Genomic DNA, 15,509 nt, shown 5'->3' with positions numbered 1-15,509 from the left:
CCAGGGCTTGACGCTTCTCGGAGGGTAGTGCCTTGTTGACCATATTCAGGAACGGTGACGAGTCTTCAGGGATACCAGGGCCAGTTTCATGCGCTCGGCCTTCGAGCGAGGCGTCATTACTTAAGGCGTCTATGGTGAGGCTGGTATCCGCTTCAAACGAGGCAAGTCGCATACCGCTGGGTAGCACAACAGGCTGGTTTGATAAATTTGACACCCACAACGCACTTGTTCCACAGTCCACAGAGATAATACAACGAGGTACAAGCACACCTTTCTTCGCAATGACCGAAGGCACGGGCTCAACAATAGCATCAAATGCTTCGGTGTCGACAAGACCAACAGTAACTTGGACGCTGGACAAGGAACGTGCCGGTAAGACGGAATCTTCAAGGACGGCGAGGGTGCGCGAACATGCAGCAGGTTGGTCGGCAAGAGGAGAGAGGAAGAGCTCGCCAGTACCGCAGTCAAGAGTGGCACCGCACTGTTGTAGGAAATCTAGTCCAAGAATGACATTATGCGTGGATTTAGCGAGCACTGCGAATTCGGCTTGATACACGTTATCAGAGAAATGAACGTTCGCGGTGCACACACCAAGGGGTCGGAGCAATTCTCCACTCACAGCACGAAATGTGTTATCGTTATCCCACCGAAACATCACCTTACGGCCTAATTGGGTTTTGAAGTCCATGCTGATAACGGAGACACTCGCTCCCGTGTCCACTAAAGCCAGCGTAGTAACATTGTCCACAGAAACACGAATCTTGTTATGACACATGGTGACTGGCGGAGGCATAGGGGCATGTAGCTGAAGATGACTGGCGACCTCACCTCCATCGGTCGCGCCACCTAGTTTCCCGGTGGCGGTGACGTGAGACGTCGTCGAGGAGATGGGGACCTTCGGTGGCGCGAAGACGGCGGCGTCAAGCTCCGCACAGAAGCCGGCGAGTCGCTGCGGTAATTCACCCGATGGCTTGTCCTGCTGTCAGAGTCAGAGGGCCAGTGTGTCCCGTCAACGGGCTGATTGCTGCGCCGATAGAAAGTACGCGGTCGCTCATAGGACGGTGCTGACGTGCGACGGCGATTAGGACAATATCGGGCGACGTGGCCGCGGACGCCGCAGTTGAAGCATATAGGGCGCTCACGGGACGCACTGATATTGTCAGTAGAAAGATGAATGGCCCGGCTGTCCCACTCCTGAGAAACTGCAGGTGGTCTGCGTGCGTAACCATCATACGACTGGTAACTCGGACGCGCATTCGTAGAAGGGCTTGGCACTCTAGGACGAGGCGCGAAGTTGTAGGCATCAAAGGAGGCGGCGTTGATGGACGTCGCGCCAAAGCCGCAGGGAGGAAAGGGCTCTCGGGCCTTAGGAGTCGGGAGAGAAGCTGCCTCACGTCGGTCGAGCTCTTCGCGCACTACTTGCCGAATCACCGACGCAAGGTCAGATGGGGCGGGAAGAACATCGACACTGGCGACATTAGTTACGTTGGCCAGGCGTCCGAACTTTGGCGTAATTCGTCGAGCTTTCAGAGCTTCAAATGTACGGCAGTGCATAATGACGTCACTTACAGACTCCAGATTGTCTTTTGCTATGAGGAACTGGTATACGTCCTCCGCGATCCCTTTTAGAAGATGACCAACTTTGTCCTCTTCTGTCATCCGAGGGTCTAGTGCCTTGCACAACTTGAGCACTTCCTCGATATACGTCGTGCAGGTTTCCCCGGGAACTTGAGCTCGCTGCATGAGGGTTTGCTCGGCGCGCTTCTTTTTAGCTGCGGGATCTCCGAAGCACTTCCTAATTTCATCTACGAACGTCTGCCACGTCGTCAAGCTTTCTTCATGGTTTTCAAACCATACAGATGCTGTTCCCTTAAGGAAGAGGCCTACATTGTTCAGCTGGCCGGTAGCATTCCAGCCATTAAACCGACTCGCCCTTTGGTAGAAGCTGAGCCATGCGTCGACATCCTCCCCAGGTTGTCCGGCGAAGGTTCGGGGCTCGATGTAGGGTTGCCATGGAATACTGGAAGCAGGTGGCAGGTTGTCGTTGTTGCCGTCAGAGGCCATCGCGGGTGGCAGGCCAGCAATTCGTCGACTTCGGCGAAGCTCCACGTATTGCGCCTCAGCGGTCGGTGCGTCGTCGTTCGTCGGGGGCGCCGTTATCCTACCCAGCACCTTCCACCAAAAACTGTTACGATGGGGTGTGTTTATTTACAAGTGAATAGATGAAAGGGACGAAGGGTTGCCGCGCTGACACCGAGTTGCTTCGAAGACAGCCGCGCTTCGTTCTCCTCTTCCTTCCCCTCCGTTGTCGCTTCAGCGTAACAATATATATATATATATATATATATATATATATATATATATATATATATATATATATATATATGTGTGTGACGTATAAAGGCAGTGATGTCTGGTAGAAGCCGACGAGGAAGAAGTGACTCGTGCGATAGAATAAAAGTATGGCGTATGAGCCACGGCCCGTCTCTCATTCATAGCGTCACACAAGTCGACAGGATGAAGACCTGGCAGCCACTTCATCAGCCACACATCATCAACATTCCCAACAAGACGCCCTGACCACATACAGACCATCTGAGCAGATCATCGCTGCACACAGCGACCACCATTATGGCAGCATCATTGGCAGGCCTTGCCATCCCACAGTACGCCGGATCAGCGGACGATGGACCGGTAGAGGAATGGTTCAACCTCTTCGAACACCACGCTACCGCTGCATCATGGACGGAACGGGACATGGTCGCAGACTTCAACAACTACGTCACCGGTGAGGCTTTCAAATTTACCTCACACATATCTTTCAAAACGATGAATCTTGGCAAAAAATCAAAGAAGAAATGATCATTCGATTTAAAGAATACGATGAAGACTTGACCATAACCAATCAGTTGGAGGCCTTTCAACTCGCTCGTCACAGTAACGAAGAACCTTCACGCAGCAAGCATTTTTGCCACACAAAGCCTCATGTGAGAAAATCGTTGCCTATGGCCCCATGTTATGAACGTTCTGATAACAGAAAGCGCATTCGAATGCCGAGAATGAATGCCCAATTTTCAACAGACAAAGCAAGGCCCCAGCTCACTAAAACGCAACCATGGCTTTTGCCGAAAAGACCCAGCCTTCCACCGGGCTTCTCATCTGCTCAAAAATCGGCATCTTCTACCTCTGCGCTGCACCAAGCTACACGAGACGTTATTGAACCACCCAATGCAGCTGATTCGTCGTTTCGCATACGTGACGCACCACCTGGATTTGCGTCCAGTGGCTCTTATGTTCTTCGTAACGACTGCCACATACATCAGAAGGTCATTACGTTCACGACAGATGAGCTGACGCGACGGGAAAGTAATCTACCAAGCCACGACCTTTCTCTTCAATTGAAAGCATCAGAAGAGCCTGTTTCTGTTATTCCGCAAAAAGACGAAGATTCGGAATTGGGTCAAGCCATGTCTGTTGCGGTAACTTCCAGCGCTCAACCACCGGAATGTCGAAGCGATGTGGATTCACCATACAGCGCCAGTTCCAACAATGGAAACAAAAGCGCAGATGTGACTTCCGTCGACACAAGCTCCTTTCAGACAACTACCTCCGGTGAACGGTTTATTATTACTGAAGCCCCAGATCCACTTGACATCTCGTGTCGCATGCATGTCCCACAATCGGATTTGACATCACCTCACGGTAATATTACCGATAAACCTGACGACACACCTCAAAAGATGCCTACACTCACTCTCAACGAGCTGGTGAACCTGCACGAAGCCAGACCATACGACGACTTTCCAGAGCATGGTTTTTCGTCGGATGTTCTCAGATCGATAGCTCCGCAAAGTGACACGCATTCACAATTGACCCTGCCTTCACAGCCTGACAAGCAATACAACAGCTCACCGTGTACCAGCTACCTAGCGGACGTCACATCAACTTGCGAAAAAATTCAGAGTCATGTTCATAAAGGGCTCCCTCATCAGCGAGACCAGCACAAGCAAGTGGACGAAATCAAACTACAGCGCACACTTCAACATGGGCGACGACGAAAGAAAACGTCATCGAAACCTCGGTCACGCCTTAAAGAAATTATTCTGAAAAGAAGCCCGAGGAGAAGACACCGCCGAAACACCGCCCTTCTGCACCAACGATCAAGATTGCACCTTCGATCTAAACAACTGCGACATCATCGCACAAAGCTCTCAAAAAGACATGAAACCACCCCTTCTACTATGCAGGAAGAGAGGCAGCGCCCAATCAGCCTCAATCAACGGGCACGCGAACTGCATGCACGGCTTGTGTACCACTCACAACGAAGAATACGACGTCTACGAAATCCGAGGTGTCGATCCTGCAAAGTCTTCGAACCTGGTCCATTCCTCACTCAAATACCAGCTATGTCATCATCAGTGTCAACGTTCAAGGCATACTTGTGTTGTCCCGAGCGCAACCTCGCCCCCCAGAGCTCTCCTTGATATTCCTGGACTGCTGGCCTCTCCTGTGAATCTCTATGTGCTAGTTTTACGGAACTCCCTTGTGACAGCGAACTACTCCGCGTTTGGACATTTTAGCTTTAACACTCTGCTTGCTCATGTTTTGTTAAACTCGCGCATTCTTTCGGGGGGAGGGGGAATCCTGTGACGTATAAAGGCAGTGATGTCTGGTAGAAGCCGACGAGGAAGAAGTGACTCGTGCGATAGAATAAAAGTATGGCGTATGAGCCACGGCCCGTCTCTCATTCATAGCGTCACACATATATATATATATATATATATATATATATATATATATATATATATATATATATATATATATATATATATATATATAGTCGAAGAAATGAAGGAGCACACGAAAATTGCATATTTTTACTCATTTACGTTTCGGCCGTGTCATGGTCGAAACGTAAATGAGTAAAACTATGCAATTTTCGTGAGTGTGCTCCTTCATTTCTTCGACTACATGTGCACCAGACCTTCAGAACTTTCTTTTGAAATATTATATATATATATATATATATATATATATATATATATGCGTGTGTGTGTGTGTGTGTGTGTGTGTGTGTGTGTGTGTGTGTGTGTGTGTGTGTGTGCACGTACGAAATGTGGCCTTATTAACGTTTCGGCTGGTGGGTTCGTCGGAATGAATGCAGCACATGTTACAGGCACTATTTATTGGTCTGTAGTTTCACACTTTGGCGCAGTGCACCACAATCAGACACTCTGCGCATCGACAAAACAACAAGTTACAGGCACGTGGTGGACGCAACACTGCGAATAACAAAAAAACAAGATATCGCGTTAGACAAGAAACCGCGTCACTGGCCAGTGAGATACCGCGGGACATGAACAAAGCGCATATCAGATTCATTGGCGCTGTGCAAGGCGTACAAAGCAAAGGAGCGCACTCTGCGAATAGAATCGGGCAAGCAAGCAAGAAAAAAAACACGAAAAGAACATTTTGCCGATAGAATGAATGTCCAAATCGACAAAGGCTAGTCTGTACCAGCATGGAAGTATGCACTGTATACTATGCAAGCACGCTAGCCAGCTTACCCGCGTTTTCGTTTAAGCCACCAGAAACCGTGTTGAACTCGTGAATTAAAAATGACTCGCGGATTTCGCGCTTTTAATGTGAAGTGAGTCCTGATTCCAATATAGTCACCCTAAATGACGGGTCTAGATATTGGCAAATGAAGCACGGAGTTCACGCGCGCCTTGTGGTTGTTAAAAGGGTAGCGAAATGCATTTTCGGTTTGACCGATATACTGCAACTTGCAGATGGACCACTCAAGCAAAGAAACTACACTATCTGTCTCGCATCTAAAATCGCCACGAATTTTCAAGCTAAAGTGATTGGCGGTGCTTTTCGCCACAGTGGTGGTCGTCATCTGAGCGCATACTTTGCATCGAGGTTTACGACATGGATGGCAACCAGGGCGTTCAATATAGTTATTTAGAACTTTGGACGATGTGAGAATGTCCTGCAAATACCTTCAACGCCGATACACGCTCTGGAAAATTTTTAGGTGCTCGCTTTGCGTCAACATGTTGTAATGTTTCTTCAGGATCGTTGTTAAGGCGCGGACGCGCTATGCGTGAGTACAAGGTTAGCACTATTGAGGCTACGGGTACGTTTCTCTGCGTTGATCAACGTATTGCGGGCAAGCTTGTCTGCGCGTACCACTCATCGATAATCTGAAGTCATCGATAATCTGAACGGGGTATTTCTGTTTTAGAAGGCAAACACGTAGTCTGTCGCAGCTGGCGCTGAAGCCTACTTGCTCTGAGCAAATGCGTTTAAAACGGACTGCTTGACTGTATATAATGCTAATAATAATATCTGGGGGTTAACGTCCCAAAACCACGCTATGATTATGAGATTTTGACCACCTGGGGTTCTTTAATGTGCACCTAAATCTAAGTACACGGGCCTCAAACATTTTCGCCTCCATCGAAAATGCAGCCGCCGCGGCCGGGATTCGATCCCGCGACCTTCGGTCAGCAGTCGAGCGCCATAACCACTATACCACCGTGGCGGGGCAATGTATAGAATGCTTGATTCACAATGTTTAACATGACTACTATTGAAATGAATAAATTGCTGTCGGTCAGTAGGCTTCTGATAAAGCTTGGTAAATAAAAGTGTTCCACACTCGCCGCCATGGCTGCGATTGGCGCTGACTAACACTCGAAGGTTTAAATGCACATATATACCCCATAAAGTGGACGGGAGGATGACCGCCGCCGTAGCTCAGTGGTAGAGCATCGGACGCGTTATTCGAAGGTCGCAGGTTCGGTCCCTGCCGGGGGCAAGTTATCTTTTCGTCCACTTTACTTTCTTCACATTTATATTCTCAATGCTACAGATAACACCCCCTATACTTTCCTTGGCGTTATTGTCTGTTAGTTCTCATTAATATTGTGTCTAACAAAGGAAACGAGCCCTTAAGAGTCATCTTCTTTCCTTTACCATTTCTTAGGCATATGCTGACGTCCAGGAAGTTAATTTCTGCGGAGTAGGCATGCATGAAGGATATGGGTGGGTGAACGTTGTGAAAATCTGATATAAATGCGAGAAGTGGAGATTTACCATGAGGCCAAATAAAGATATCGTGAATGACTCTTTTGTAGCATAGCGGTTTCAACTGCGCAAAAATTGCTCTTCAAGCCTCCTCATAAACATGTTTACATATTTCAATTCAATCTTAGTTCCCGTACAGGTGCCGCTAACCTGTACGAAGTGGACTTCATTAAGCACGAAATTGTTCAGCTCGAGCATCATTTCAAGTAGCGTCGCTATGGTAGTGCTGTCTGCTGGCTTATCACCGGAAAAATTGTCATACGCTTCAACAACCGCCAAGATGCCGTCCGAATGAGGGACGTTTGTGTTGAGGGACGACACGTCCAGCGTCGCAAGAAAGGAACCATTTGGTCACGGTAATATCATTACCTGCCGACAAAAAGTGCTTCGTGTCCCTCACGAAAGACTGAAATGTGGCCGGAATGTAACGAATTAGCGAGTCGATATAATAAGACGGGTTTTCTGTCTCCGTTCCTTTAGCTAAAACAATCGGACGGTGGGGATTGTTTGGCTTATGAGTTTTTGGCAGCATATAAAATCGGCCTGCAGATGGACTTAGAGGGACTAGTGTTGTGGCTGCCTTATCCCATCTTTTTTCACTCTCAATGGTACATTTATCTTTTCTTTCAAACTTCTTTTAAAGTCATTTGTGGGGTCTGCATAAAGTCCCCTATAAACTGAATGATCATTAAGCTGCCTAAGAGCTTCCTCAATATAGTCTGCTGTGTTCATAACCGCAACTGCACCACCCTTATCTGCTGCTTGATAGTGATGTCGGCACGCTTCCTTAATGCTCCGACAGCCTTCAGTTCTTCTTGGCCCAAATTTCGACACGTGTGATGCCGCCTTAATTTCGCACATATGCGGCTTCAAATTCATTCATGATTTTTCCTATTTTGCCTAGTACGACATGCAAAAGGCGCCTTTAAAAGGCGGCATAGGGATGTGTTTAGAAAATAGATTGACGATTAAGAGTTCTGTCTACTATGCTATGAGACAGCTATCCAGAGCCCTTCACTACGGCGTGCCTCATAATCATATCGTGGTATTGGAGCATAAAACCCTACAAAATGAAAGATTACTTTTCAACGCTACCTCTAAAAATATCGATTAATCGACGACAGAACTCTCATCGATAACGATTAACCGACTAATGGCTGAAGCGCCGAACGATAAGTCCGTAAGCGATTAAAATAGTTAATTGACCTCGGCTATGCCAGTACTGTCGAAGAATGTAAGAACGAGGTTACACTCAATAACTGGGCTTTCCGATTCGCATAGAACTACGATGGGTTTCTTTTGTCCTACGCTCATCGCCAATATAATCAGAGACTTTACAGCCGATAAGCCAGTAACAAAGTAAGATTTATTTCAAGAGTGTTTCTTTAATTTAATCATAAACCACTCCTCGTGCTTGGTGAAGAAACATCTACGCCGGAAAGCAGGCGCTGCTTTGAAGAGCTCAGTGAAATCTTACAGCAGAGCGCAGCAAGGAGACTTCACAAGCGGGGCGCAGTGCTGTCACTTTCTTAAGTGCCCTCTCGTAATACAGAGGGGCGTAGTCACGCTCATCGGAGAGCAATGATACATAAGATCTTGCGTCACACAAAAGACTGCTGCTATTGGCCGCTAGTTAAAAACAAGACCTTGCATTTGAGCCACTGGAAGAACGCCGCAACATTTCTCTTTTATGTCTGATTCACAGGTACTACATTTATAGTAATACATTTCACTGTTTGTCACTTCATTCTCCTGTGCGCACATCCCGACGCATTCACAACGCACGAAGTTTCATGCGCATTCATGGTCACACGCAGGCATTTAACTGATCATCACTACCTCGAGGCATTGCACATTGGAACGATCTTCCTGATCACGTTTTATCCATCCCTAATTGTGAAACATTCCGTGATAACCTGATTTCGTTGCACTCTAGTATTGTATAACGTTCTTGCACTTTGCTGCTTGTAATCTTTGTTTTGATTCTTTTTCCTTTTTTTCCTTTTTTTTGCTTTTTGTCTGTATTTCTCTTTATTGTTGTCTTGCATATACTGATGCCCTCCTTGCTTAATGCCCTTCAGTGGGCCTGTAAGGCATTTTAAAAAAAAAGTAAGTTTGAAGGCTGCAGGGTGAAGAGGGCTTTTGTATCCACGTCAAAAAGTCTTATTCTCGGAATAATCGTTCCTGACCTCAGTCTTTGTGTCTTCGATTATTTGTTTATGCAGTCGGTCGCTTCTGGACTCGTACACCCTCAGAGCCACGTCATGGAAGAAGAGCTCGAAGTCGCAGCAAGGGAGGAACTCGGAGAAACACCCGAACTCAGAAAGGAAAGCGTGGACAAGTTCCGGGAACTACTGCAAGGTATATTCTGCGACCAATGCTGTTGACGGCAGCTACCGAAGAAAAAGTGTCTTAAAACATCAATGCGAATTACAAAGAGAATCTAGAGAACCTTCTTCCTTCTTCAGAAACAGGGCTAGTCTTGAAGATAGAGAAAACTTATTTATAGTGTAGCAGGGAGGCGGGTCTCATAGCTTTATCGGAAGGAATAAGGCGGCAACGAGACGAACACAAGAAGTGACATGGATGAACGCCTCGTGCCACGAAGACGACCACTTCTTGAGTTCGTATCGTTGGCGCCTTATACATAGCGTCAACATGCACCAACTAGCCCAACAAAAAGTTCTGCTCCCATAGCTTTTAATACTGCCGTTACATCCTTAAAAAATGCATTCTACTAGGAACATGTAAGACAATACAAATGCAAAAAAATGGGAAAAGTGCAGATCTTTAAATGCTTTTAATAAACTTATCTCTTCATACTTATAGAAGCAAACATTAGTCACGGAATACGAAGGGTTCAGGTTTCAAAGCCACTGAGGAATATATTTAGGTCACGGTGTTTGAGTATATGTGTGCGCACGTATATCGTGTGCGTGTTTGCGCACGCAGCCGTCATCTCTTAATAAAATACGTCGTTTCAGCTTACTGTCTCCCCAGCTGTTTTTCAAACGCTATTGTTGACTTCTTTCTTTCAGAAGAAACTGATCTTCGACCTCCACCCGATTACGTTCTTCTTATGTTCCTGCGAGCCCGAAAGTACAATATGGACAACGCCATGAAGTCCCTGAAGGCTTTCTTTCGTATCCGCACCAAGCTTCCTGAGTACTACGATAACCACTTGCCATCGGCTCTGGATTACCAGACAGTCGTGAGGGAACATAAGCTGCTCATGTTATCGAAGGACAGAGACTCCCAAGGCAGGGCCGTAGGGCTGGTAAGACTCGGTGAGGGTCCTTTTTATTTCTGTGTGCGCTTCAACTGCAGTGCCCCTCAACTTCGCGAGCATTGTCCTTGATATAAATGACGCCATAGTGGTGGAACGGCTCTTATTTGCATTCAAGACAGTACTACATGTAAGAGGACGAGTGTGTGGCATCAGCAAAATAGCTTATAGAGTTCAATTTTGTTGTAACCGCTCGCACACCACTCTCTTTTTCAATTAACATGTTTTATCGAACGAAATACGAATGAACTCTAAAAATCTGTACTCCTTAATGTCTGATTGTAGCGCTGTAAAGTGCAGTGACTGGAACAGCAAGACAAAGCTTGACAGACCAGTTCCAGGTAGTTACAACGCGGTCCCCCAATACAACGTATAACCAATCGGTCCCTATTTCAGCTCTACAGGCGGTTCCAAACTTCATCCCTGACATTTTTTCTGCATCTTGCCTGCCCCATTGCACACACGCCTCCAAATCGAATGATAATATCGACTACGAAAAGTGGTGGTTCTGTCATTACCTTCGCAGGAGCTTGGAACGGCAGTATTTGCTCTTTCAATGAGTTGCTCAAGTGGGTCTTAATTGGAGTGGAGTGCGCTCTTCTTGAGGACGAGACACAGATACGAGGAATTATGGGTGTCCTTGACCTTGCCGGATTAGGAGTGCACCATATTATCCAGATGACACCAAGGTTGCTTCGACTGACTGTCGCCCTCGCTCAAGTACGTATAACAGCGTAGTAAATGATGCGTTGAATGCGTGCAAGGCAAGGCGGGGAACGCTTGCAGTGCACACCTGTTTTGTCGAATAAATCCGCGCGTAGAGAGGATTTATCTGACGACAAATACACGAGTACGTCATCTGAAACGTAGGAGCACTTCATAAGTACTAAGTAAAATATATGCATATGCAATGTAGCAAATTTTCATTCTGTAGTTTTTCAGGTGAAGGGGCCAGTCATGCTGCGAAGTGCAGCATTTTTTTCCTCCACGCCAAGCCCCGTCTACGTGTACCCTTATGTATCTGCCATGTGGTTGAATGAACTTAACGCAACTTTAAACACAACTGAAGTGAAATGGAGCTAGCATCGCTTTGTGTACTAAAGATTTACTGCTAGGCCGAAGAAGTGCTCTTGTTTGATTTAAGGAGGGAGGGGAGGGGGCAAGCAGGCACAGAAATGTCACTGATTAGGTGTTTAGTGACTACTTGAAAAACATGATGTGAAAAAGAGACAGAGAAATGTGATGCGGAAAGGCAGAGGAGTTAACAGGAAAACCAATACCTTGTTTGGCACTCTGCACTGGAGAAGGGGTGAGGAGAGACATTAAAGAATAGAGGAATGAGATGGGGAGAGGGAGAAGCAGAAACACACACATACACAGGAGTGTCAGAATCGTTCAACGAGGCGGGTCACTCGCAGAAACTTCGTTGCTTTCTGGCGTGAATCTCGATCTTCCCGGCATTCCAAGATTGATTGCTCAGAATGTAACTGTCTGTGACAGCTGCACTGAGGGCACTGACATCAAATATGTTCAATGGTCTTGTCATTGCCGCTATCGTCACATGCAGCACTGCAAGCAAAGAGGTTCGTAAAAGATACCCCAAGCCACATGCGGCAGAGAACGGAAGTCTCATATCGGGGTATGCCAGATGGAATAGTGAGTCGTAGGCACGGATCCAGGCGGTGAAGACCGGTGTGGAGAAAACTGGCCGTGTTCTAAATACACCTTGCGACATCATGCGCGAGCGTATTAATCGTTGCTGCTGGTCGCTTCTTGATAGTGGAATAGGTTTTATCAGGCCATTTTCGTGAACATTCTTAGCTACATCGTCGGCATGCTTGTTACCGATGAGCCCGCAGTGGCCTGGTAACCACTAAAATGTTACACCATGCCCTTTGTCTGTGAGTTGATGGTACCGTTGTCTTACTTCCAGCACCAATTGGTCTTGAGGCCTACGACGTAGAACAGTTAGAAGACATTGCAGAGCTGGTTTAGAATAAGTAATAACGCTCCATTTAAGAGGTGCTTCTCTATCAATCCTGCGGAGTGCGCTGCGTAATGCCGCGAGCTCCGCGGCTGTCGATGTTGCCTTGTGTGACGTTCGAAACTGCATGTTTTCGACTTTTGATGAGAAGATCACAGCTCCTGCAGATCCTCCAACAGTTGTCGATCCATCCGTATAAAGTTTCACATGATCTTTGTATTCTTCGCGCAGCATGACTAGAGTCAACTGCTTCAGAGTTGGCGACGAGAGCTCCGCCTTGATGCAAATTCCTGGCACTGTCAAGCGTAATATTGATCGGTTCAAACAACAAGGGGGTGTCAGGATCTTTTCCGGAGGCGTGTAGACAGTTGGACGGCACCCTCGGTGAGTCAATATTTTCTTACAGAAGGAGGCAGTCGGTCGATCTTCTGGAAGCGAAGCGAGGTGGTGAGCAGGGACGCGAGCAACGTGACTAATATGAGCTCTAGCACCTCCAGAGTAATGTGCATTGTGGCCGGATGATCTTCGGCAAGTGCTATGCTCTCCGCTGTCGATGTGAAGCGTAACAATCCAAGACAAAGTCTGAGTGCATGGCCCTGGTCGTTTTTGATTGCGCGTATACTGCTTTTGCAAGCGTTCGTCAGAGCTCGCAAGCTGTACCGCAGGTACCCCAGAAACAGCGTTTTGCGTAACTGAAATATCGCGTGCAGTGACGTGCCCCACGTTTTTCCTCCGAGGAACTTGAAAAGTTGTGCGATGGCCGTTTGGCACTTCTTTAGAGGGGCTACGATTGGACTCCAGCAGATATTTCAATCGATGGTGACCCCCAAGAACCTCTGCGTCCTGGCGTAGCAGGCATTATGTCCACTGATGGCGATGAAATATGACGTCATTGCCTTAGCGTGAACGCGAGCAGCGCATATTTCTCAGGAGAAATCTCGAGGCCTTGCTCTCTAAGATACGCCAATTGTGAATTCACCAATTCTGCAGCCCCGCACGTACCTGAGGACGTGTTACACCTGACGTCCAGACAAGAATATCATCTGCATAGATAAATATCCCCACGGAATCTGATATGCATTCCACGAGACCGATCAGAACAAGGCTGAATAGTGTGGGTATCAATACACCACCTTGAGGAACAACACGGTGTGTGTAATGCTCAGAAGTCGTCCCATAATAGGTTTGCACAAACAATGATCTCATGTGTAGGTAGCAACAGATCCAGCGGTAGACTCGCCCACCCATACCAACCGACTTGAAGGCGTCAAGTATGGCTTCGTGAGAAACATTGTCATATCGTCCTTTGACATGCAAAAAAACTGCGGGAAGTTTGCACTAAGTCGCGCAAAGCTTGGCACAGCGAAGCAGGGACGGCCACTATATGACGCGATGCTTGCTTCCTCTTTCTTTCTTTCTATCTTTCTTTCTCTCTCTACTTCTTTCTAGCTCTTTCGTGTATGTTCTCTCTGTCTCTCTTTCTTTTTCTTTCTGGATTTCTTTCTTTCAATTTCTCTCTTTCCCTATCCCATTCCTCTACTCTTTACTTTCCTTTCTCACCCCTTCCCCAGTGCAGGTTAGCAAACTAGATATTTGTTTTCTGGTTAACCACCCTGCCTTTCCACATTACATTTCTCTATCTCTCTCTTTTGCATTCTTTCAGTACTACGCTTTACGCTCTTCCCTACTCCTTTCCCTCCTCCTCCGGATCACACATCTCCTCCTCACACTCACTTCCCTTTCCTACCACCTTGCTACCCCATACTATACAAGGCTATGCTATGCTGTGCTAGTGTGCTTGGTTAGCCGAGTGGTTAGGACGCTCGCCTTCGGATCGAGGGAACGCATGTTCGAATACCGCCTTGTGAAAAGTCTTTTACGGCAAACATTTTTCCCTTTCCCTTTCTGATATCTTTCTTTCCGTCTCTCTGTTTTTCTCTGTTGCTTTCTTTTATTTTTTCTCTTTCTGTTGGTGATAGCTTTGTGCAATTGACTCCAAAGGAAGGATTTGCTAAACAGTTTCGCTGTTAAAATAGGGCAACGTATAGCCGTCTGCTCATTTGCTGGTGCTGTATGCAAGTCACCAGGTCAATGACATTGTCACTGGAGCTACGAAGACGACCAAAACCGGCCATGACGTCTGGATATACTCTATAGCGTTCTAGGAACCACTCGAATCTCACAAGGATCATTCGCTCCATCAGCTTCCCTACGCCACTAGCCAAGCGCTATTGGTCGATATGATGTCAGCTCTAGAGGTGCTTTTCCAGGTTTGAGAAGTCGAACCAAACGTATTTGTTTTCCATTTTCTGGGGACTGCTCCATCTCTCCAAGACTCATTGAACACGTCCAGCAAAGCGCTTCGTGCTCGATCACCGAGAATGCGTAATAGGCGGTATGATATGCCATTCCAGCCCGGGTGACGACGATCGGTTACATGAAGCAAGAGCCACATCCAGCTCTTTGGTGGAAAAAGGCAGGTCCATGTCCGGGTCAAGTGAATGTGGCGTGTTATCAGCAGTAAGGGGTCATGTGCAAGGTGATTGGCCTGTATTCTTCATACAAAAACCTTCAACTACCTCGATATCCCTTCTATGTTGGATAAGGGCGAAGGCTTCAAACGGAAAACGTTGTTCTTGAGAAATACGTAGGCCTCGCACGGTTCACCATATTTGACAAAGCGCTTTGTGAGGGTCTAGCGACTCGCAAAACTTCGCCCACCATTGCAACTCCAGTTTGTCCATACGACGCTGGATCTTCTTTTGCCCGTACCTAGCTATTGGTAGATACTGAATAGATTTCGTGCGTCGATATCTGCGCTCCGCACGCAGACAAATCGTACGGAGTCGCTCGAACTCCACGTCCGTGTCTGAGGGCCTTGCAAAACATGTCAGCGTGCGCGTCGCACTCTGCGCTACTTTCTTAATATCTTGCTTATATGCCAAATGATAAGCCCTTTTCACAAGCGTCTGCATTGTTGGTTGTGAATGCTCACGAATGGGTCCTCTGGACGGTTTTCGGTGGGCGACTGCTAGCGAAGCCTTTGATGGTGAGATAACTGAGAATGTGATCGCTACCATGTGTCTCCGTGTTTAAAGACCACTTAACGCTTGTGGTTAAGGGAGATAAGTGGGATACTCAGCC

General features: G+C 47.1%; 1 protein-coding gene across 1 annotated transcript in view; it reads left to right on the top strand.

Annotated features, from left to right (window-relative positions):
* Nucleotides 1-9,359: 9,359 nt before the first annotated feature.
* LOC119383646 (alpha-tocopherol transfer protein-like) overlaps nt 9,360-15,509 on the top strand; it is a 210,942-nt gene continuing 204,792 nt past the window's right edge. Inside the window, exons 1-3 of the mRNA XM_049412921.1 lie at nt 9,360-9,456; nt 10,134-10,382; nt 10,908-11,101. Of these exons, the coding sequence (XP_049268878.1) occupies nt 9,360-9,456; nt 10,134-10,382; nt 10,908-11,101 (540 nt within the window). The remainder of the gene's footprint in view (nt 9,457-10,133; nt 10,383-10,907; nt 11,102-15,509) is intronic.

This window comes from Rhipicephalus sanguineus, chromosome 2, assembly GCF_013339695.2.
Source record: "Rhipicephalus sanguineus isolate Rsan-2018 chromosome 2, BIME_Rsan_1.4, whole genome shotgun sequence".
NCBI classification, from domain to species: domain Eukaryota; kingdom Metazoa; phylum Arthropoda; class Arachnida; order Ixodida; family Ixodidae; genus Rhipicephalus; species Rhipicephalus sanguineus.
Note: the sequence above shows the minus strand (reverse complement) of the source record. Positions and strands in the feature narration are given on the sequence as shown.